The following is a 23,525-nucleotide window of genomic DNA, read 5'->3' on the forward strand; positions in this document are numbered from 1 at the left end:
AATATGCACGTTTGCATGTATCAATGGTACATCAAGTAGTTCTAGTGTGAGACTCATACCATCTTGTTCTTGGTTTAGTTTAACCATGAGGCAACTTGAATAAGCCATTTAACTTTATTGGGTTTCTGTTTCTTTACCTGTGAAAAGAGAGTATTGGACTAGCTTAGAAGTTCCATGATTTCTGGGACAAGTAAAGTTTTTTGAACATTGAATAAGTTAATTTCTTATTAAGGTCAAAACCAAATCCAACAAAATAACAACAACCTACCATCTGCTATCAGAATCATTTTTCAAAGGAAGGTATATTTAAAATGAGAGCAGGAGCTAGTCTCAGAAATGTGTGTGTGTATGTACGTGTGTGATAATTTATACTAAAACTAACTAGATTGCTCTCATTTTTTTCTGATTTTGATATAAACTAATAAGAACCTCATCATAGAGTCCACCTGACCAGCATTTGGGAACCATAGACTAGCTGATACTTAACAGTCCCTTTATGACATTCTAAGAACTCATAACTGGGATAATTTCCCCGTCATACTCTACCCGTGGTTGTTGAGCAAGCTAGTTAATACCCCGATGCCCTGTCTAGTTCTTAAATATATGGCATATTATTGGGTCTGATGTCAGAACAATTCTTGTTGGGGATACAGATAGGTAGGACAGAAAAAATATCCTGTTGGAAGCTAGGAGAATTGTCTTCTAGTCTGCATTTTGTCACTCCTAGCTGCATGAGCTTGTTCGTGTCATTAAACCTTTTCTAAAAATCACCTGGAAAAATGAAATTAACATACTGCCTTACCTATCTCACTGGATTGTTGTGAGGTAAATAATATAACTTTCTTTCAATTTTTTATAAACTTTAAAGCTACAAAAATACAAAGTTTTAATAAAATTCTGATATGTGAAATCCCCCAAATGGATATAAATTTGCTAGTAATTCTGGGTAGATTATAGAGTTATGATTTTAATAATTAAAATGACTCTCTAAGAACTAAACTGCAAAAATCACAAGCCTGAAGTTGTTTTTTTATGCTAAATCTTCAGGGAAAAAAATGTATATAATTCACCCCAAGCAGTTCCTATGGTTATAAAATTTGAGGATCACAACATAATCAAAATTGTCAGCCATCCAGATATATCATTTTTTTCTCTCCACGTCTGAAATTTATCTGCACTTTGACATTAAACAAATGTTACGAGAGCCACTAGAATTAAAATTCAACAATGTATAAAAGTAAGCACGAGTGGAAATTAAGACTTGGACAGAGAAGCTCACAAACTAATGATGACATGTAGGCAGTAACTTTTTTCCAAATGAAAGGAAGTGTGCCTTTTCTTGGTTGGAGAACGCTAATTATCAAAAATTTGGCAGAAGTCTACCACTTCTAATTGCATGAAATTAGCAAACTGGCATTTCTGAAACTGGCATCGATCACGACTACATCGTGCAGTTAAATCTCCTCCTACAAGGTGGCTGTTCTGGTGATTTGCTGTCGCTGAAAATACTTCACTCTTGTTATTTCTCTGTAAACTGTTTCTGTCATGAATCTTAGATACATTTATGCATGTTTAGAATCATCCGCATTTTCATATTCAAATTTATAATGATAGTTGATCACTGAATTGGGAACTAGACTTTTTTCCCACTATCAACAGAGCAGTGATAATGTGAACAAAGTATTATTTAGAAAGAACTCAGAAGTAGGTAATTTCAGATATATTTTCTGTAATTTTCATGGAAGACACGAAAATAGGAATGTAGGTACCATGATAATTGACCAGTATACATTTACATAACACTCAAAATTGGAAAGATATCTTCCTAACAGAGCAGTTACTATAAACTCTCTTGCAATTTTCTTTTTAGCTGAAAACTATAGATTGAATTATATTTTCCATGAGGAAGTGGACAATTTCTATCTTGCTCCTGCTGTATCCCTAGGGCCTAATAAATTGATGGTGCCCAGGAGGTATTCCATAAAGCTTTGTTGAATGTATGAAAGAGCAATCTTCAGCACTTCAAGTCTCAGATATGATGGAGAAGTTTAAAAATATTTCTGATTTATGTTATGAAATCTTAAAATATAGGAATGATCACATGAATTTGAGTTAATAGAATACCAAATTTTTGCTTAACATCCTACATCAACATGGAACAAAGCCAATGGAAGAGAGAAAGGCAAAAGGCTATATCATTTAATATTTTTCTCCATTACCATTCATAAGGATGATTTATTTCCTATGCCATACTTTTTGAATAAAAACACTTCATCTTTATATATCTAGTTGAATGACTATTGAAAAGTTTTTTAATACCATAGAGCATTTGGTTATTCAATGTGTTTACATTTATAAATTAAAAACAGTAACTCAATTAGTTAGACCTAAATTTAAAGTCCAAAAGTAATGCTTTGTATAATAAATTTTAGAGAAACTATACTAGCAAATTTATTTTATTTTATTCTAAGCATCCATGTATCTATTGGCCATAAAATATCAACTAAAGTTGATATTGTTTTGGCATTCCAATTAAAACTGAAAGAACTATTCTCCCAAAAGTTTGGATAAATTTTCATGTTGTTGACACAAAAACTTGCTTGAATGTTCATATAATTTTAATTTTAAATGTAGATCTGTGACAGTGTTACGTTTATCAAAAGGATCTTTGATGATTTGGCTAAAGTTTTTCTCTAATGACAGGATATTTATGCAGAAAGGTATAGATTTACAAATCACTAGTACTTAACACATCAAAAGAATTACGTACTTTCTAACACAAGAACAAACAAGTAAAACATACTGTGTACTGACAGATTTGAGCCACACCCTAAGAAAATACAAATTCTCTCCTTATGCAGGAGAGTAATTACACGGGGAAAATAATCTGTTCCATTTACGATTTTTAAAAAGTTGTTTGACTTGGTTGGAAAAGATAAAAGGTATTTTAAACTACTATTGATATAATTCCTAGAAGAAAAAAATATGTTATGATAAAAATATGTTGTGGTAAAACTATCATTGCAACATTGCTTTCTTTGTAAACACATCCTTTGTGATTCTGTGGCCACGTGTCCCTTTTTACTGATTGCTTTTACTGTTGTTCTAGGTCTGGACAAAGTGCCAAAAGATCTTCCCCCTGACACCATGCTGCTGGACCTGCAAAACAACAAAATAACTGAAATCAAAGATGGGGACTTTAAGAACCTGAAGAATCTTCATGTAAGAATTTTTTTTTTGAGTTGTAACAGGATCTGACTCAAAGTGTTCTTTTAAAACAAAACTTAGGTAAGGCCAGGAGTACTATATAGTAATTAATAAGCACACAAATGTTTATTAAATTCTCTTTTTGTGGGTGGTGATGAAGCAAAGTATCAAATTCATTAATCTCTAAAAAATCATCCAATTTTCTTACAATATACCCCATATATCTTTAGTATTTGCTTCATAAAAAATACTTTATATCTTAATCTTCTCTCATGCTTCATGTAAAAATCTTTATCTTCCCAGTTAGTTGTACTTCAATAGTGGAACAAAACACAAAATGGATTGATCTTAGTATTATTTTATTTCTTTGTTTCCATTGTCTTTCATTCATTTTCTAAGAGGTGCAAATGACTTTGTAAAGGCTCAAAGATCACCACCAAGAGAAAAAGGGATAAGATGTATATTTTGTTTAGTAAATATAATTCCATCTTAAAATATGTATGTATTATGCACACTACATCCTTATCCGTATCTGTTTTTATTGTAATTTTCACTTATCTCTACTTCATTATAATGTAACACATCCAGTCTACCAGTCAGGATTCCAGCAGAAAAGAGATAACACTCTCAAAAGGGTTTCACAGAGCAGACTTTACTGAAGGGACTATTTTTAAAGGGGAATGGGAACCAACAAGGCATTGGGAAGCGCCCAAGCCCACAAGGCCTGAAGAACTAGGGAGTCCCAGAGCCTTGGGAGAGCTGGGAAGCTAGAGTCCTACCTCTTGATTTCCTGCCAGTGTCTCCTATGGTTGAACCTAACTGGAGGCCAGAGGACAAGGGCATCTGGGTGATGCAGTCCCCAGAGATCAGCCTCCCAGGACATAGGGGAAGGTCAAAAAAGGCAAAGAATGAATATATCTGTAGTTGGAGGAGGGTGTGTTATAAATGCAGAATGACTAACCCAATCAAATGATGTTAAGCCTTGCTAAGGAAGCCTTCTGTAACAGTAAATGCATTTTCTGTTCACATAGGGCAATAGAATCCTGATAACATTTGTTCTCTAGTCCAGCTCTCTACCTGTGGGGTGATGATGATGTGGTTTCCTCTCAAAATATCAGTGTCCATTTAAATAAGCCAGACTTCAATGCCCAAAAGAAATATTGGAAGTCTCCTTCTGGTAGGCTACTCTTGAAGCATTGAGTCTGGTCCTGGGCAAGACATTTTAAGAAGGACATTAACCTTTGAGATCTGGAAATCATGTCTTATAGGCACAGTTGATAGAGATGTGGATATCTAAATTGTATTTTAAAGTCACAAATGACATATTTGAAGGACCATGTTAGAGAACAGGAATTGAATTTACTTGCTTCAACTACAAGATGACAGAATTGTTCTACTGACAATTGAATGGGAATTTCAGGGAAGCAGACTTTTGTTCAACATTAAAAATACAATGTAAAAAATTAGAATTTTCAGAAAATGGAGAGGATTGCCTAGTGATGAGTTATGTATTTGTGGAGATAAGAGTTCACAGCTTCTTACAAGGAATATCACAGAAATACATGCTTAAGACTGGGAGCACATACATAGAAAACTCTAATTTCATGTTCATTTATCTCTGCTAGTCATTATAGAACATAATTGAGGGGATATATAATTAGAATAGGCAATACATAGTAAAATATAAATGTAACAAATCATCTGGCTGCTATATATTAGAATAAGAAATATAGATACAAGGGAAATAATGTAAAGTAAAATAAACTGTTCATAATGTACTGTTGAGTTAATATAATTAAGAGAAGATTTAGTTATGAACTTTCAGACAGCCAAGATGAGAAAAGCAATAAACATTTACCCATTAGGAGAAAATATATCAAATTTTTTTAAAGGAAGTGATGATTTTTCCTTAAGATTTTCCATGGATCAGTTAATAAAGATAACAACACATAACAAAATGGCATAGTCAGTTTACTGAAGTGCCCAACAATATCAGAACAACATGCTGTAAATAGTGGGTGTTATGGGCACCAAGTAAGAGAAAAATCAGACATCATCCTACATCAGGTTACCAGTTAGTGTTTTGAAAGAATATGAACCAAAGTGGTCTTAGAGGATTAGCAGAATTTTGAAAGGAAGAGAATAAAAGAGGGCTTTCTGTGCAAGAGGAAAGGGAAGGCAGAAGAAAGTAAGCAGCACATAAATAAAAATACAAGCTGGGTAGAGTGAAAGGAACAGGCTCTGAAACGTGGAGGATAAGGCTGGAGCTAGAGATCTTAAACCTTGGACCAATGGGATCCATCTCCACTGACAGGACACAGGGCCTGAGCCCTCACTCACCTTCTCTCTGCTTTCATGTTATAGTTTCCCCGGGAGCGAGCTGATGGTGATACCAACAAGATTTGTCAATTACCGTTTAAACTATCGTTGGAATAAGTTATCACTATTTAAAGAGGTGATAATAAAAAGCGAATATCATTAGTTTCAATAAACTAAAATATTAAAAACCTTCATTTTATTTTCATAATACCTTAAAGCTACTTTTGTAAGGAAGGAAAATTCTCATACTCTAATCTCAACTTCCTGTATATTTAAGTATAATCTGAATAATTTGTTTAAACTCTTCATATCTTTAAATAAGAGATATCTCGTTTCTGTGATGTTCTCATTAAATCTGGCATTTGTAACACTGTGTTCTTTCTTTTCCCAAGTCTCCTTCTAAGCATGTTTTTAGGCAACCATCATCTTGGCAATCTCTTTCTTTCTACTTCAAAGTGTACATCAGAAGAAGAGAGAGAGCTTATTAGGGCTTCCAACCGTTCAGAGGATGTTAAACAGCTATTTTTCTCTTACTCTTTCATTCATGATCATTTCTATCCTTGTTATTATGCAAATGAACATCGTAATTTCCACCAGGAAAGCCACATTTGAATGAGAAGGAAGGAGAGAAATGAATATTTAGCAAGGATTAAAATAGAAAGGATGTAACAGAAAAATGTTCCTTTTTTCTCAATAATTCTATCAATTTACTACTCTGTGGCTCATTATGAATGGTACATGTTGCATAAGAGTACTTTTATACCTATATATAGTAGAAAAACTACATAATTATTCTATAAAATAATGGGAAGTGGGAAAATGAAGGATAGTAATGCCAACATTCAATATTTTTCTTTTGAATTAAAGCTTAATAAATCTAGTAAGGAAATTTTTTTAAATTAAAAATCAACAAAAAAATTCTCAAAGATTGAATAATAGCAAATATTTGTGTAGCTATTACTATATACTAGGCAATGTTCTCAGTACCTTATATACATTAACTTATTTAATCCTTATAACTATTCTTTGAGGTAGACACTCCTGATAACCCCTTTATATAGATGAGGACACTTAGGCACAGAGAGATTAAGTTACTTGGTCATAGTCACACAGCAAATAAGAGCCAGAACTTGAGATCAAAACTCAGGAGCAGTCTGGCTTGAGTCTATGTGCTAATAATTGCCTAGAAATATGATAGTAACCATAATAGCCCTTAAAACAATACCTGGTATAGTATAAGCCCTACATAAGTGGCTTTGCAGAAAATTGTACAGAATATTACGTGAAGCGTCAACATTTAACCCAAAATAAAACAGATTTTTCAGACCTTTTTTAATGCATTTAATTATATCAAGCATTCAGAACTTTCTTCCATAGATGGCAATTGAGGATCTTCAATAGAGGATCTCTTTTGCGTTTGTAAATAAGCATACACCATTTTGAATGTTTTTTTAACAACACAAGTCCTCTCAACCCTTCTTTCCTCTAGCTCTGCCTTTTACTGATTTCCTGGACATTTTGCTTGTGAATATCAATTCCCTATGACCTCAACCTTCATAAGTTTTTAACTTTCTGTAATATTCATTGGAATTTCTTAGGATTTTGTTTTCATCAACCAATGCATCTTTTAGGATTAGTTAAAAGATTACCTTACTTGTAATAAATCTTAATTAGTCAAATAATGTGAACTACATGAGAATGTACAGGGTTAATTAACCAGCTGTTACCTTCAGAAAATATTCTTGCATTTCTGAGAGAGTTCTCACTGTTCTATTATACTACTTCCTTTTTTGCCCCTCTGTATTTTCATATACACATAAAAATGTACTACAATAGAAAATGCAAGTTTCTTAGACTTTGAATCTTGGGTTTTTTTTTTCTTTTTTTGATCTTTTTTTTTTTTTTTTGGTGAGGAAGATCGGCCCTGAGCTAACATCTGCCAATCGTCGTCTTTTTGCTGAGGAAGACTGGGCCTGGGCTAACATCCATGCCCGTCTTCCTCCACTTTATATGGGACACCGCCACAGCATGGCCTGACAAGCAGTGCGTTGGTGCGCACCCAGGATCCGAACCGGCAAACCCAGCGGAGCCGCTGCAGCGGAGCATGTGCACTTAACTGCTTGCGCCATTGGAACGTCCCTAAGTTTCTTAGACTTTGATAAAATTATCCTAAATTTCTTAGGGTTAGCTGATAAGGCAACTTAAAATAATGAGAACAGTGTGGTTCTGTAGACATACAGATCATTGGAAGAGAATCAGGTAGTCCAAAATAAGCAATAGCTATAGGTGTAATAATAATAATGAATTAGAAGTAATTTCTGATGTTAGGAGAACTCAGAAACAAAAATTTAAATATTACCAAAAATGTTAATATATTCAACTATATAAAACTTTTATATGTAAAAAGGGCAAAAACAGAAGAAAAATATATAAAGGCTCCGAATATCATATTAACTACATTTTTATTCTGTAAACTAATTATTAAAATATATTAAAATTTAAGAAAAATGAGAAGTATTGTGATCAGGCAATCCTTTCCCTCTAAAAAATATAGTAAATGATAGCAAAATAAAAGGAAATTCTTTTAACATTTCCAGTGACGAGGAAATGCAAAGTAAAGCAATGAGCTACAAAATAATGTACTAATTTGGCAAACTTTTGAAAAAGATTCTATCTAAATTTGCAAGGCTGCAATAAAATTTTACTCTCTTGCCACCTTTTTGTAGTGGAATCCATGAGAACAGTCAATGGAGATGGACATTTAGGTTGAGAAGCTGGTTGGGGGATGGACGCCTGTGTCACTGGATTCTTTTCATGTATCTTGGGTCACTCTGGTAATTTCAAGGTTTAGGAGTATTTCTTGTTTAAAAATTATATATATATGTATATATATAATCCATATTTCATGACATTTCCTTTCCCTTTATTCCTGATGTTCAGTTCCCTAGACACGTCTTATGTAAAAGAATCACATCTGCTTAACTTTTTCTGATTTCTTGCAATTTTGCAGATTTCTCTGTGCATCCTATGGATGGAATGAATAGACCACACACTTGTTTTATAGATATGTGGAAGGTTTTGGAACTAGGAAGATGTTGTTTTTGTTCACTATCTACAGGCGTTAATTCTTGTCAACAACAAAATTAGCAAAATCAGCCCTGGAGCATTTACACCTTTGGTGAAATTGGAACGACTTTATCTGTCTAAGAATCAGTTGAAGGAATTGCCAGAGAAAATGCCCAAGACTCTTCAGGAGCTGCGTGTCCATGAGAACGAGATCACCAAAGTGCGGAAAGCTGTGTTCAATGGACTGAACCAGATGATTGTCGTAGGTACAGATATCCTTGTAACCCTAAGACCAGGAGTCAAGGTTCCTCTTAAGAGGTCCCAAGTAAGCTTTAGCTGCAGAAGGTAAATTAGCTAGAATTTTTATGTCTTAAGCCTACAGGAATAATAGCAGCAGAGCAGGAAGAAATGGAATTTTGAATCTGTGCCTTAACAACGTTTTTATTCCTTGTCCTTGAGGATCTCAGAATGTGGAGGAAGCTCTAGGAGGAAGTTACCCTACTGCATGCCCAAGACACAGGATGGAATTAAGTAGTGCTAATTAGAGATATTTAAGGATACTTTTCCTTTGTGGGGATTTGTTATATTCTGAACACCTATAAGTCATTTGCTTTAAAAAAATATGTTAAAATGTTTTGCTATATCTGTGGTCAAAAATTGTGACTTTATAATTGGCTTACAAAATACATTTTAATGTATCTTAGGAAAGTAATAGCTGCAAAATGTGTGATTTATAAACACTTGCTTTTATTGATTTCTAGGCAAACTTGTATATGTACCTTAAATTATTTGTTCTTATGGTTTTTGCTACTATTGCTTTTTCATAATTTTTTTAAATAAGTGAAATGTTTAGTCCATTTTGCTATCCCTTTGAGGAGCATGATCTTTAATTTCTCTTTCATTTTTCAGTCACATTGTTATTGACCCAAGTTTCTGTTAAATTCCTTGTTGAAACGGACGCTACTCTGACTTGCAATATCCTAAAGTTGTCCTCTAAAAGCTTTGCACTTATTGCATTTGTAGAACTGGGCACCAACCCACTGAAGAGCTCAGGAATTGAAAACGGAGCCTTCCAGGGAATGAAGAAGCTCTCCTATATCCGCATTGCTGACACCAATATAACCACCATCCCTCAAGGTGATAGAAAATTCTCCAAAGCAATTTGAAAATCGACATCCAAACCCTGTGACATTTAAAAAATTGTCTTGGAAATTTGAATGGTGACTCAGTGGCCAGCTTTATTTCCAGTAAATTCTCTATCTCTGGAAGTGTTTCTACCGAGCATGGGTGACCACTGGGCCCTCCACGCTCACTGTAGAGATGGCTAGACTCTTTTACCTATCAAGTCTCTTCTATGATGTAATAACACACAATGATTTTATACTACAGAATTGTGATATCACAGAGAAAAAAGTACGGTTATTTAAAAAATAGAATGCCTTAGTGGTACTTTGTAAAAACAAAAATGATACATGGAAGTACCTCTGAAATTGAACCAGTTTTTACTTTGAGTTTCCAATCCCTTAGTGCATTCCTTTCCGTCTAAGACATTCCAGTCATTACCATCTGAAGAAGAGGATCCACAATGGCCACACTTATTTAGTAGTGACAGTTGTGTATTGTAAACAGTGTGGATTCTGGAGTCTGTTTGCTTGAGTTCAGATTGTCACTAATTGGCTCTAGGACCTTGGACAAGTTATTCAACATCTATGCTTCAATTTCTTTATCTGTAGAGTGGTGATAATACTAATATCCACCTCATTGGGTTGTTTTAAAATTAAATAAATAATTAGAGAAATATCTGGCATGTAGATAAGTAGTGGATTAATATTACCTTTTATTGTTCATTAAAAATATTTTGAACACTCATTTTGCTTAGGCAAAGTACCAAATGCTGGAGACAGGAGAGCAGATAGAATATACTACCTGCCTTCAAGGAGCTTGTTGCCCAGAGCAAAGCCAGACGAGTAAACAGCAATCGCCCCACAGTCATGGGGGTCAGGTCATCATGCTAAGGGCTACCCAGAAGAGGCACATAGGCCCATCTTTGTGAATCAGAAAAGACTTCAAATCACCAAAAATAAATTCCTCTCATTTTCACATTTTTACCTGCCCCAGGTTTTTCAGTCTCACAAAAGCTCCTCTATATTTTCCAATTTTCCCCTCTGTCTGGCCCTTTCTCAATTTAGATATCTTGTTCTTGGACTGAGTACAAAATGTAGGCACTTGCCCACAGAAAGCAATTATCCTTTCTTGTACTTTCACAGAAACTTCAACTTCTGAGAGTGCATATTCCATCAAATGGTTTCTTACCACCCCTTGCCCTCTGCACAGTCTTTTTGCTACAGAGGATGTTTTTGATGCCCATGATAGGAACTGCTGGTGTAGACAGATTAGATAGATAGATAGATAGATAGATAGATAGATAGATAGATGATAGATAAAGATAGGGAGAACGACTGATTTCTAGTCTGTAAAGCACTTTCGTGTTGTCTCCAACTTGTTGCATGTAGCAAGTGACATTTTTTTAACCCCAGGGCAGAGATATATACATATGTATATATGTATTTTTAAATATATTTTTATTTATATTTTTAATATATTTTAATAATATATTTCATCGTATATTTATATTTTAATATATTTTGTATATATATATCTTGCCTAAAGCCACAGAGCTGTAGAAGGTGAAGTAAAGTAGCTGGAATTTAAAGTCCAGGTCTTTTCCACCACTTTGTGCTGCGAGAGCAGCTGCGTTAAGCACAGTCTTTGATTTTGCTGTCCTTCTTAAGGCATCCTCCAAAATATCCCTCAGGAACACATCTCATCACTGAGTGATCTCTTTTCCTTGACTCTCTTATGTCTTGTCTCTATCCTAGGTGCTCTTTTCTCATCATCTCTAGCTTGCTTTTATTTACTAGACAATAATATAAAATTATAGTACCTAAGTTTTATTAAGTACTTTACTACCAGATATTGTGCCAAATGGATTTCTTTTATATGAATGGATTCTTTCATATGAATCTCAAAACATTCCTCTATAGTAGTAGTATCACACCTGTTGTATAAATGAGGAAAATGATGTTGAAAGACAGGAAATAAATTGTGACCAAGGTCCTGGAGCTAGGAAATGTCCGAGCTGGGGTCATGCTGGTCTGATGTCAGAGCTTACGTGTTTGATGATTTCACTCTGCTGCAATCATAAGTCCTCCCTCCTATGCGTATTTATGCCTGTGTAATATGTAAGTCTGCCTTCCCAAGGCTGGGACCCTTATATCTGAACATCATCAACTTGTGGGGAGTCTTAATTCCACACACTGTCTCTCATCACTGATGGAAATGGAAAGACAGTGGAGTGAAGTGGAGAGATTATAAAATCACACTCTCAAGTTAGACCAACCAGAGTGAGAGGGCTGACTCAGCCATTTAGTTGGTCTGTGACTTGAGGCTAATTATTGCACATCTCTAAAACCTCGGTTTTGTTATATATAAAATGGAGGTATTAATGACAACTATCTTCCAGGATATTTGTAAGGATTAATAGATGTAAGTAAGACTTGTAACACACACACACGGTACTTGACCCAAAGTAAGCTTTCTATATATTTTATCTTAAAAATGGAAAAAGAAAAGAATAAAAAAAGTAACTGGAGTATAGCTTCTTTGGCTAAATGCTGTAGTGACAAAGACTAAGGGATGTTCTTTATAAATTTGCCTCTCTTTATCCTATTGCAAAGTTTTCTTCCTCCTGGCCAGAACTTTTCTTTTGGGAAACTACTGCTCCAAAAGAGGAGACACTTAGAGACTATGTAAGTGTAATGGATGTAATGATAATCGGTGTCCTAGGGACACTACATTTAAACATCTTTTCATGGTAAAGGGAAGAAAGGATGTGCATTCAATTTGCTTTATTTTATACCCACTTGCTTTATTTACAGGAGTATTTAAAAAATCCACATTTATTTAGCCTAAGAAGACTCAAGTGGTTGAAATATCTTATTCCAAGAGTGACTGTGATTTCCTGATATTTATTCATAAGAATAATGCAATTGTGATTTCATTTCCTGCAGTTAAGAGCATGCTGTTTTCACTTCCTTTGGCCAAGTAGTACATTCCCTACTTAGTAGCTAGATAACCTACAAAATTTGTAACTTTGAAAATCTGTTTCATCATCTATGAAAGAGGATTGGTGAAAAATAATTTATACCTGGAAAAAATTAAATGAGCCAAGTTAGGAAAAGTGCCAATCTCAGTATTCAGCACATAGCAAACATTCAGTAAGCAGAAGTTCCTCTCCTTAGCATCTCCCACATGAAATATGCAACCATAGAGAAACTAATAGTCATTTTCAAATCAAATATGGACTAAACTTCTACATTAAATAGGCAATCTTAACAGAATGCAGTGGTATGCAATGAAAATTTCAGACCACACATAACGTGTGATTTTCCAAGTTTGTCCTTTATGGACAAATAACCAACACTTTCTGCTAAACAGATGTTACTTCTACATGTAACCAATTTGCTATTTTCTTTGTAGTTGTTGCTCTTCTTGTAAGTGGAACAATGTGCTGGTTAAAAAGCTGTATAAAAACATAATATATCCTCAGATGGCAGGAGGAAATGAAAATAAAATATTTAAACTTTTATATTTATATTACTAAATTTTAAAAATCATAGCCATTCAGGAAGTACTATCCAGAGGTTTAGTGGGTACTTTGGACCGAAAATGATTTCCCCAGGTGCTCTACATATGGCAGGGTGCTTGACTGTAGGCCTCTGCACTCCTCTTGTGTAAAGAAACAGTCTTGATTTAAAAAGTCCAAATAGCTTTAGCTCTTTCTACACATCCATGGTGCAGAGGCATTTCATGTTTTTATGGAAATGTTGACTAAGACTAAGGCCAGCACAGTATATCAGTGTTAGTTATTAACTATGCTCATTAATGAAATGCCTGGTTAAAGTTTGTGTATAGGTTTCATTTATACATAATATCCTTATTATATTCAAATGCTCATCTCCTCATTTTAGAGTTATGATCTTTTATCAATGGCAGAGTTAGCCCATTAACAAAGGTGTAAGATGCTGATGAGATTCAGGGTTTGACTTCATTTTTTACAAGTGTGTCCTGATAATTGCTAGGACAAAAATATACTATGTGGTAAACACGATCAACGTTTTTGTTAAAATCAATCTAGGAGAAAAGTAGAAAGGGATCATAGTACTTCCAAAAGCATATATTACTATAAAAGGGATGAAAGAAAAAGATCAAAAGCAAAACTGCTGAAAAATATGAAAAGTAAATTCTTTGAAACTTTTGGAAAATTGACGGCACATGTCCTCATTGTGTTTCTACATTCTATAATTGCATTTATCTGCTCATTTAACATTTTGTATTTCCATTTTCCAGGTCTTCCTCCTTCCCTTACTGAACTACATCTTGATGGCAACAAAATCACCAAAATTGATGCAGCTAGCCTGAAAGGACTGAACAATTTGGCTAAGTAATAATATTCTTTCGTGATATTCTATTAGTAAGATGGCTATATGTATTAGTGCCCACATGCTCAGAATTAGAAACATGCTGATGAATTTTTGACTGTACCACATTCTTTTGTTGTTATTGTTTATAACAACCTCAAACTTCAGCTTGCCCTGTTAGTTATTAAAAAGGAAAAACTAATGAAGTACTATACTTACCGTAGCCACCAAGATCAGCCTCATATTTTATGAGTACCATATTGCTTTTAGATTAATTAAGATATATCTTATGTACAAAGTATTTGATTAAATCAGTATGTTCATTCAATATGTTCTAACTTAGTTGCATTAAACAGAAAGATAAGTAAATTATAATACACAGTGTCTAGAATTTGAAAATGCATGAAATAAAAGCTACCAGGACATGGCAATGTTGGGCATCCCACACTATAGTATTAGAATAGTTATGAGAGATTCTCCAACCTCTGTTCTCTGAAGAGTTTAAAATGTCTCTAGACACTGAATGCAGTCTAACAAAAGAAAATTTTTTGTTTCTGGCTTTTCTTAACTCTTTTTTTCCTTATAGATAATCACTAGTGCCTGTCCTGCCTTCTAACCTAACATCAATCTTTCCATATTTGCAATCTGGTTAAGTAATAAAGAGGACAGGGCTGGCAAACGCTTTCAGTTGTCTTCAAGGAACACTCTGTTCTTGATCCACACATATTGCTGAGTGTTCCTCCAGAGGAGCACAGTGTTATGCCAAATTGACTCACTCTTCCTTTTGTAAATATATTTCATGGTAGATAAATAAATATAAAGTATATTATTTATCTTTGAGAAATACTAATACCAGATGGATATATAATGCAGCTTTTCCCATTTCTGTGGATGTTCCCCAGTGATCCAGTGGATGGTGAGGGCTGACGATGAGCATATGCTTGTGACTATAGCTACAATATATTACCCTAGTGTCTTAAATGATGAGAAACCCTTTATCCAAAGCTGTTTTAATTACAGTCTCTAATGTAGAAAATATTTTTCAAAATAGTGTTAGTTATCACCCACCTTTCATTGTTGATTAGGTCCCTCTAGCTGCAGAAAAATGTAGAAAGATATCCGGCATTGCCTATTGTGTAGCATTGTCTTTAGGGCAGCTATTATCAGCAGGAGGAGGGGGAGGAATAGATGCAGGGATGAACAATCGTCTGAAGTTTTAAATATATGCCTTTTTAGAAAAAAAGTTTATTTTGTACTGAAAGTAGTATGGGAATTTTGAGATTATGCGCTTTAATATTAGCATGATATGCTTTGTATCAAAGAGAAGCATAAGGAGCTTGTAAACTTTGAAAATGTCAATAGAAATGAAGATTTCTGTGTAAATGGATTTTGAATTCCCTTCATTAATTTAGAGCAGATTGCCTCATTGGCCAAGCAAACTTTCCCAACTCTTGAATTTATCAAACACATTTCTCTTTGGAATCAAGTCAGAAAAATCTATTAAACCATCAAGTCCTTATGTTGTTTGCTCTTCAGTGATGTTGGAACATGAGAAGTATTTTGGTGCTGAAAATCAAAACTGTGAAAAGGAAAAAAAGGCAGAATATTGTTGCAGGGCAAATATTCCAGTTAATTATTAGGAACAAGTGGGGAGAAAATAGTGTATGTCCCTCTGCAAAAATATAAACTAGTTTTCAGGCAAACTTCCCTTTTCTTATGAAGTATACCTTATCATCTCCCTACTAAGTGAAATATTTTTTGATGGAAAGAATCATGGTTTTTGAGTCCTGTGTCCTCTGCCCTCACAGGCCCAGAATAACGTCTTGAACATAGTAGGCTCTTAAAACATTTGATGATTGAATATGTAAATAAATCACTAAAAAAGTGAAGTTTCCTTGAGTAAATTATTATGAATATTATACTCTAAGAAATGTATTAGCCCAAATTGGAGATGAGACTTGCAGTGTTGTAAGAAATAGAAGACAAATTCTGAAATAGAAAAGAAAAAGCCAGAAACAAGAGATGAATGCCTAAGACTAAGGGAAAAAGAAAATATTCTGAGCCAAGATGCCAGGTTAATAATCAATACCTAAGATAAATCAAGTGTGCTATTAATAGCTTAAAATCAATACACTTTCATCTCAATTATTTTGAATACCAAGTCACAATTAAAATTGGGAAACTTTGGTTACCTAAGCCAACGTCTAAATCCACAAAGAGCTCAAAGATCGGAACTAGCTGAAGGTAAGCGGAAACCACCCTACAAAAAGTGCCTAAGTCTCTTACACTGTGTTTGAAGGAACCCAATAGATTCTTCCTCTTTTCCTCCCTTGAAGCTTTCTGGTTCTCTTCTATTACCTTGTTGCCTCATACCTGGTATCCCTCTCTGCCCTTTTGGATTGACAGCACCCTGGTTTTGACAGAGATTCACCTCTAGAATGCTGAATACGCTAGCTTTGTCTCCAAGTCAACTTCTTCTGACTTTTGAATCCCATTTACTATGAGGGAACATCATACCCGCAGAACTCTCACTTGCTATACATTTAATTAAAAAATACAACCCAAAACCTTAAGTGGCATTGTATGAGAAATGTCAAAGGGGTCGAGGAACAGAAATCTATGTCAGAGATCAAGGCCAGAAGCCAGGAGTGTTCTCACTAGGCAAATTCTGACAGTAACAGATGGTCATTGATGAACTTTTTCAAACTAATGCAAAATGCTAATTCTGTTAACCTTTCTGGTAGATAGATTTATAGACTCATTTGAACCTTGTACCTTTTATTTCCCATGAATAAACTTATGTTATAAATATACAATTGCTTGATTTCTAAAGTGATCAAAATGATAATAGTATTCCTTTTATTTTTCTTCAAGTGAATTCACTACATTCATTACACATAGAAATCAATTCAACAGCTATTCATTGATCATATCATGCTCATGTTAGTACCGCTATATACCACAAAACAGTCACTTTTCTCAAGGAAAGACACAAAAGTACACAGTCCCTTGAGTTTTACAAGAGGGTGACAACAGGATGCTCTATGAGCATTTACTAGGGGTACCTATCCAGTCTGGTACTGTCAGAGGAGTTTCAAAGAGGGTAATCTAAGCTGAAAGCTTAAGAACAAATGGGTTCTATCCAAACTCAGACAGTCTGGAAAAAGCACTCTAGGCAGAGGGAACAGTAAGTGCAAGAACAAAATGTCCTTTTCTATTGACTTGATTAATCAAACAACACCTGTAAGAAGGCATCCATGTTTGGTATATGCATTCATTTCTGTTTTCTGTTGCAGGTTGGGACTGAGTTTCAACAGCATCTCTGCCATCGACAATGGCTCCCTGGCCAACACTCCTCATTTGAGGGAACTTCACTTGGACAACAACAAGCTCATCAAAGTGCCTGGTGGGCTGGCGGATCATAAGTACATCCAGGTAATGCAATGCCACTAACTATTGTGAGGAACATCTAGGGAGCAAATCCTCCCCGCTGGGATGCTAGGAGGTGGGAAACTCTGCTTAGAAATCTTTTTGCAGAGAGATGGTTTTAATGTTTCCACATAACTATTCATTCAGGTTTTGAGAAAAATGCAGGTTTAAATTATTATTTTTTTTTTAAGTTAGGACTATTGCCTTGAACTTACTATAATGCTTGCTTCCAGAATGTGATATTTTTCATGAATCCAGGTAGTTTCAAATCACAGATCAGTGTAACAAATACATACTGATTGGAAAAGATGATATAACCTGTGATGCATAGATATGGAATAAAGCAGTAGTTTTAACTTTTAGCTTCAGCAGATGTCATAGAGATCAAGAGGGAATGTTTATCTAGCAGTGTGACTGAATTAACTTTATATAAATTATCAAGTTAAAATGCATTCATAAAGATAAGAAGATATGGCTCAGTGGTCCACTGAAGTAATAGAGCTTTGCAGTCTGTAAATCTATAAATGTAAGGCATGCTTATTAGTTTAAATAGTGATAGTAATTTCATATATAACAGTATAAGACTTCCATTGTTACTTTGAGGAAATAAAACAAGCATGTCATTCAAATTATATTATTTAAAAAAAATTCAATAGTGTGGTCATCCATAGATTTTACATATTTGCTTATTTTATGTAATTTTTAAATTTTCTTAAAGGTAATGTTTCAATTTTTTTTTTCAGAAATTTACATAGGTACTTAGTTCAATTGTGGTGATTCAGAAACTATACCTTGACACTGGCACTCTCTTATAGATAAAACCATTTTATAAAGTTGGTCTTTGGGTAATCTAGTATCTCAACTTCTTTGCCTGGAGTTCAAGATAGGTTTATCTTTTACTTTGCTGTCAACAATGTCAATAAATTACTGATTTCATTTTTTTTATTGAGTTGTAACAAAAACTCCAAATTAAATTGATATATCATACTTTACATTAGCTGGATTTCAATAAAGTGTCTGAATTATAAGTATGAAGATGAAACTTAAAGACATTCTAATTCATTCTGGTTCTTTTTCAGTGGGTCTTTAGTTGTGGTAGAGTAGTGAGTAAGCAGAGTTTGAAGCCATAAGTAAAACCAAGATGCTTAGAAGACCTATCGAAGAATAGCTATCAATGTTACTATCAAGGTTTTTGTTGGTGGTGGGTATTTTTATTTGGGAGGGGAGGTTGCTTTTGTTTTTAGATTTCAGAATAATCATTTTCACCTTCTTGATCACTGTTTTTCAAATGTTAATCTGGACACATTGATGAGTGCATAAAATCAGCTGAATGAGTTCATTAGGAACATTTATGGGATGGGATGGGGTGACATGGGATGGCATAGGGTAGAATAAGTTGAATAGAAAAGAAAATATCACTGTAACGGTAAGTATTTCATAAAAATTTTGTTTCATATGCAGAGATTCATATATACTAAACCTCAATATATAATGTTTCTTATTGTCGGTCACAGAGAAAAAATTATAAAACATGCTATTTTGAAGTCTTGAAGTCTCATCGGAATTCACAGGACCCCACATTTAGAAAGGCCTCACTCTTGGGTTTCCATCTCTAACTGTCTGTCCATGTACCCATTTTACCTCCCTTCCTACAGTCTCCTGGGGATTTCACTTACTCTACTTCCTTTTCTATAAGTATGTAGTTCAATCATTTTTACCAAATTTATATAGTTGTTCAATTATCACCACAAACTAGTTTAGGACATTTCTATTGCACTCAAAATATCCCTCTTATCCATTTCTAGTCAGTTCTCAATCTTATCCCCAGCCGATGGGAATCATTAATCTACTTTCTGTCTCTGTGGATTTGCCTTTTCTGGACATTTCATGTAAATGGAATCATACAATGTGTGGCTTTTGTGTCTAGCTTCTTTCACTTATCATAAGGATTTTAGGTCATCCATATCATAGCATGTGTCAGTAGTTCATTCATTTTTATTGGTGAATAGCATTCCATTGTATGGATATACCATGTTTGGTTTGCTAGTATTATACCTTTTGGTTACTGCAACTTTTGATTATGTTTTGAAATTAGAAGTGAAAGTCTTCTAACTTTGCTTTAATTTTCCAAAACTGTTTTGGTTATTCTTGTTCCTTTGCATTTCCATATAAACTTTAGAATCAGCTTGTTCATTTTTGCTAATATAGCCTGCAAAGACTTTGATAGGGATTGTGTGGAATCTATAGATCAATTAGGGAAGAATTTTCATCTCAGTAGTATTGAGTCTTCCAATTCACAAACATGGAATATCTCTATTTTATCTCCTTTAACTTCTCACAGCAATATTTTGTCATTTTTAGTGTAGAAGTCATACAATTCTTTAACTAAGTTCCTTCTTAAATTTTGTATTATTGTTGATGCTGCTGTGAATAAATTGTAACCTTAATTTCATTTTTGAATTGTTTGTTGCTAGTATGTAGAAATGCAATTGATTTTTGTATATCAATCTTCTATCTCAATACTGCACTGAAATTGATTTTAGTTTCAGTATTTTTTGTGCATCCTTTTGGATATTCTACATTCAGAATCATGTCATTTGTAAATAAACACAGTTTTAATTATTTTCTTTCTGAATTCCTTTAATTTTTTTTTTCTTGCTTTATTGCACTGGCTAGAATCTCCAGTGTGATGTTGAATAGAAGTCATGAAATTAGACACCTTTGCCTTGTTCTCTATTTTGAGAGAGGGTTGGGCAATCAATCTTTTACCATTCAGTGTGATGTTAGCTATAGGTAGATGCTCTGTATCAAGTTGAGAAAGTTCCCTTCTATTCCTAGTTATTGAAAACTTTTAGCATGAATGTGTGTTAGATTTTTTTCAGATGCTTTTTCTGTGTCTATTAGATAATCGTGTGGTTTTGTCCTTTATTCTTTTAATATGGTATATTAAATTGGCTGATTTACAATTAAACCGCTTTTATATCCCTGAGATAAATCATGCTTTGTCCTGGTCATTGTGTATAATCCTTTTATATGTTGTGAGATACAGTTTCCTAATATACTGTTAAGGTACTTTTCTCTATATTCACATGAAACATTTGATTTCATTTCATTTTGTGAAGATTTTTGTCTGGCTTTAATGTTAGGAAATATTGACCTCATAGAATGAGTTGGGAATCTAATTTCTTTTTCTACACAGACTAATACTTGCTCTATGTCTTGATATTTTCTTCTCTCACCTTCAATATTAGTCATAAACTCTCACCAAACACTTCTCCTCTTTCTTGCTAATCACTGCTAGGAAATAGAGAACAGTAAATGACAACAATAAATTTTCAATGTTTCAGAATCATAAAAAAAAAGACTCAGAGGTATTGTCTTGATTTTAATATTCCTTGTTTCTGTTTTTGTATGACATCTGTTGTTCTCCTTCTAAACTCTTTCTTAAACAAGGCCCTTTTCACCAATGTATGAGTGTGAGTGTTCTAATAGGTAGAACAACATTTCAAGTCAGTTATTTTAAGAGAACATTTCATAGGCTTTATAGCTCGCTTTAGGAATTGTTACCTTAGAATTATCTTTTAGCCTTGGTTGTATGATAAGTCACTTCTTGCCCTTTAGAATTCACATCAACATAATGGAAGAAAGACCTCATTTCTAAAGTCCTGTTTGTAAGTCTGATATTTAGTTTCCCTAAGAAAATCTGTGAACAAATTATCATTATCCTAAATATAATTACAAAATATATTTCAGAAAAAAATTCTAATGAACTATAGCATTATATTCATCGAGTAGAATTTGTAACATAGAATAAATTTTTGGTAAAACTTTCTAGGTGTATTTATTCCAAATGCTGTGACACTCAAGTATTTCTTAGAGTTTGTGATTCTTTATTTGAATTCCAATACTGTACACCCTCTTTTTCTTCACTATATATTACTTCCTCATTTTATATAATTTTATTAAAATGTCTATCATTTTATCTTTGTCCTGAAAACATAATATTCCATGTAGACATAATTTATGAAATAATCATGAATTCATTCATTTATTCATTCAATGTATATTTATTGAACACCTACTCTGTTGTAGTAGACACTGGAGATACTGTCATGAACAAAAGAGAACAGATTTCTCTCCTCATGGAGCTTTTATTCCGGAGGAGGAAAACAGACAAAAAACAAATAAATATATAATATGCTATATAGTGGTAACTGCTATGAAGAAAAATAAAGAAGTATAATTGGGACAGAGAAAGGCAGAATGGGATGGTCAAGGAAGACTTCTCAGGTAAGGAGAAATTAATTACATGAAGCACTAAGACTTGTATACATCTTGGAGGAAATTATTCCAGGTGGAGGGAACAGTATGTACCAACCTGAGGAGGAACCATGCATTATGTAGTAGAAGAGAGGCAAGTGGGTCAGGGTGGTTGGATTGAAGAGTGAGGGGAGAGGAAGTCAGAGCAGAATGATGTCAGATCAAGTAGGATTTATAGTCCATTGTGATAACTTTGGATTTTATTCTTCAGGAGACGGGAAACCACTGGAATGTTGAGGCAAAGAAGACATAACTTGGTTTACTTTTTTAATTAATAGCTTTATAAACTAAAAAACAGAAAGAATAGACTTTAGGAAGGCAAAAGAGGAAGCAAGAACAATCAAGTCAACTTCAGTAATCCAGAAGGGATAGCTGTGGCTTTGAACACGGTTCTAGGAGTAGACCTGGGACAAGAACCAGATTGTATGTACATTTTGAAGGTTGAGCTAGCAAGACTTGTTGATGGTTAGGTAGAGAGTATAAGAGAAAGGGAGGGTCAAAGATAATGACAATGATTTTAGCCTGAGCGTCTGGAATGACTGAGATGCTATATACTGAGATGAGGAAGACTAAAGAAGGGGAAAACAAATTTAGAAAGGAAGAGAGAAAGTTTAAATCAGAAGTTTAGTTTGAGAAGTGTTAAGGTATCCAAACTGAAAGATGAAAATACTAAAAAGGAATAAAGTATTTACATGAAGAGCCTCAATATATTTAGAGGAAACTAATCATTCTCCATTATTTCACGTTGCAGGTTGTCTACCTTCATAACAACAATATCTCTGTAGTTGGATCTAACGACTTCTGCCCACCCGGATACAACACCAAGAAGGCTTCTTATTCGGGTGTGAGCCTTTTCAGCAACCCAGTCCAGTACTGGGAGATCCAGCCATCCACCTTCCGGTGTGTCTATGTGCGCTCTGCCATTCAGCTCGGAAACTACAAGTAACTCCCAAGAAAGCCCTCATCTTTATAACCTGGCAAAATCCCATTAATGTCATGCTCGAAAAAAAAAAATGAAGGCTAGATACTGGAAACCTAACTGCAATGTGGATGTTTTTCCCACATGACTTACTATGTATAAAACCAAATATGCAGTTTAAATAATTGCCTCCAATAAAAAAAATTTTGCCTGCCATATTTTCAGAATCCTTCTTTGAAGCTTTCTGTTGATGTTAACTAAGCTATTACAGATATTCTTATTTCACTAAATGTAAAATTTTGAGTAAATATACATGTCAACAATTTAGTAAAGCTTTTCTTTTTTAACTTTCAGAAAGAATCAAATTTTAAAAGTATCAATGTTCTGTAACTCGTAGAGTGGCTAGCTCCTTTGACAAAAAGTCAAACATCAAACTCTAACTCTGTATTAATCCCTGTTATTACTGGTAAAGCCTCATTTGAATGTGTGAATTCAATACAGGCTATGTAAAATTTTTGCTAATGTCATTATTTTGAAAAAAATAAATTTACAAATACATTCAAAACGACTATTGTATAAAAGCGTAATTGTAAATCTTCCCTAAACTCAATTGCCTGAAGCTAGTAGACATTGCTTTCTTGATAAAAATAGCACATCTTTTCAAGTTCTTAGATATTTCTTCTACCCTGTTCTGTAACATTTGTGTATTGTAACTTACATGATCTATATTCCATGTTAAGCTGATAAGGCAAAGCTGACTTTTTCTTTTTTTTTATTATGTTATT

General features: G+C 34.0%; 1 protein-coding gene across 1 annotated transcript in view; it reads left to right on the top strand.

The window, feature by feature from the left end:
• DCN (decorin) overlaps positions 1–23,260 on the top strand; it is a 33,791-nt gene extending 10,531 nt beyond the window's left edge. The window contains exons 3-8 of the mRNA XM_058568677.1: positions 3,110–3,222; positions 8,645–8,858; positions 9,616–9,729; positions 14,002–14,095; positions 17,369–17,507; positions 22,573–23,260. Of these exons, the coding sequence (XP_058424660.1) occupies positions 3,110–3,222; positions 8,645–8,858; positions 9,616–9,729; positions 14,002–14,095; positions 17,369–17,507; positions 22,573–22,767 (869 nt within the window). The 3' untranslated portion in view covers positions 22,768–23,260. The remainder of the gene's footprint in view (positions 1–3,109; positions 3,223–8,644; positions 8,859–9,615; positions 9,730–14,001; positions 14,096–17,368; positions 17,508–22,572) is intronic.
• Positions 23,261–23,525: the final 265 nt, after the last annotated feature.

Source organism: Diceros bicornis, chromosome 25 (genome assembly GCF_020826845.1).
Source record: "Diceros bicornis minor isolate mBicDic1 chromosome 25, mDicBic1.mat.cur, whole genome shotgun sequence".
Classification (NCBI taxonomy): Eukaryota; Metazoa; Chordata; class Mammalia; order Perissodactyla; family Rhinocerotidae; genus Diceros; species Diceros bicornis.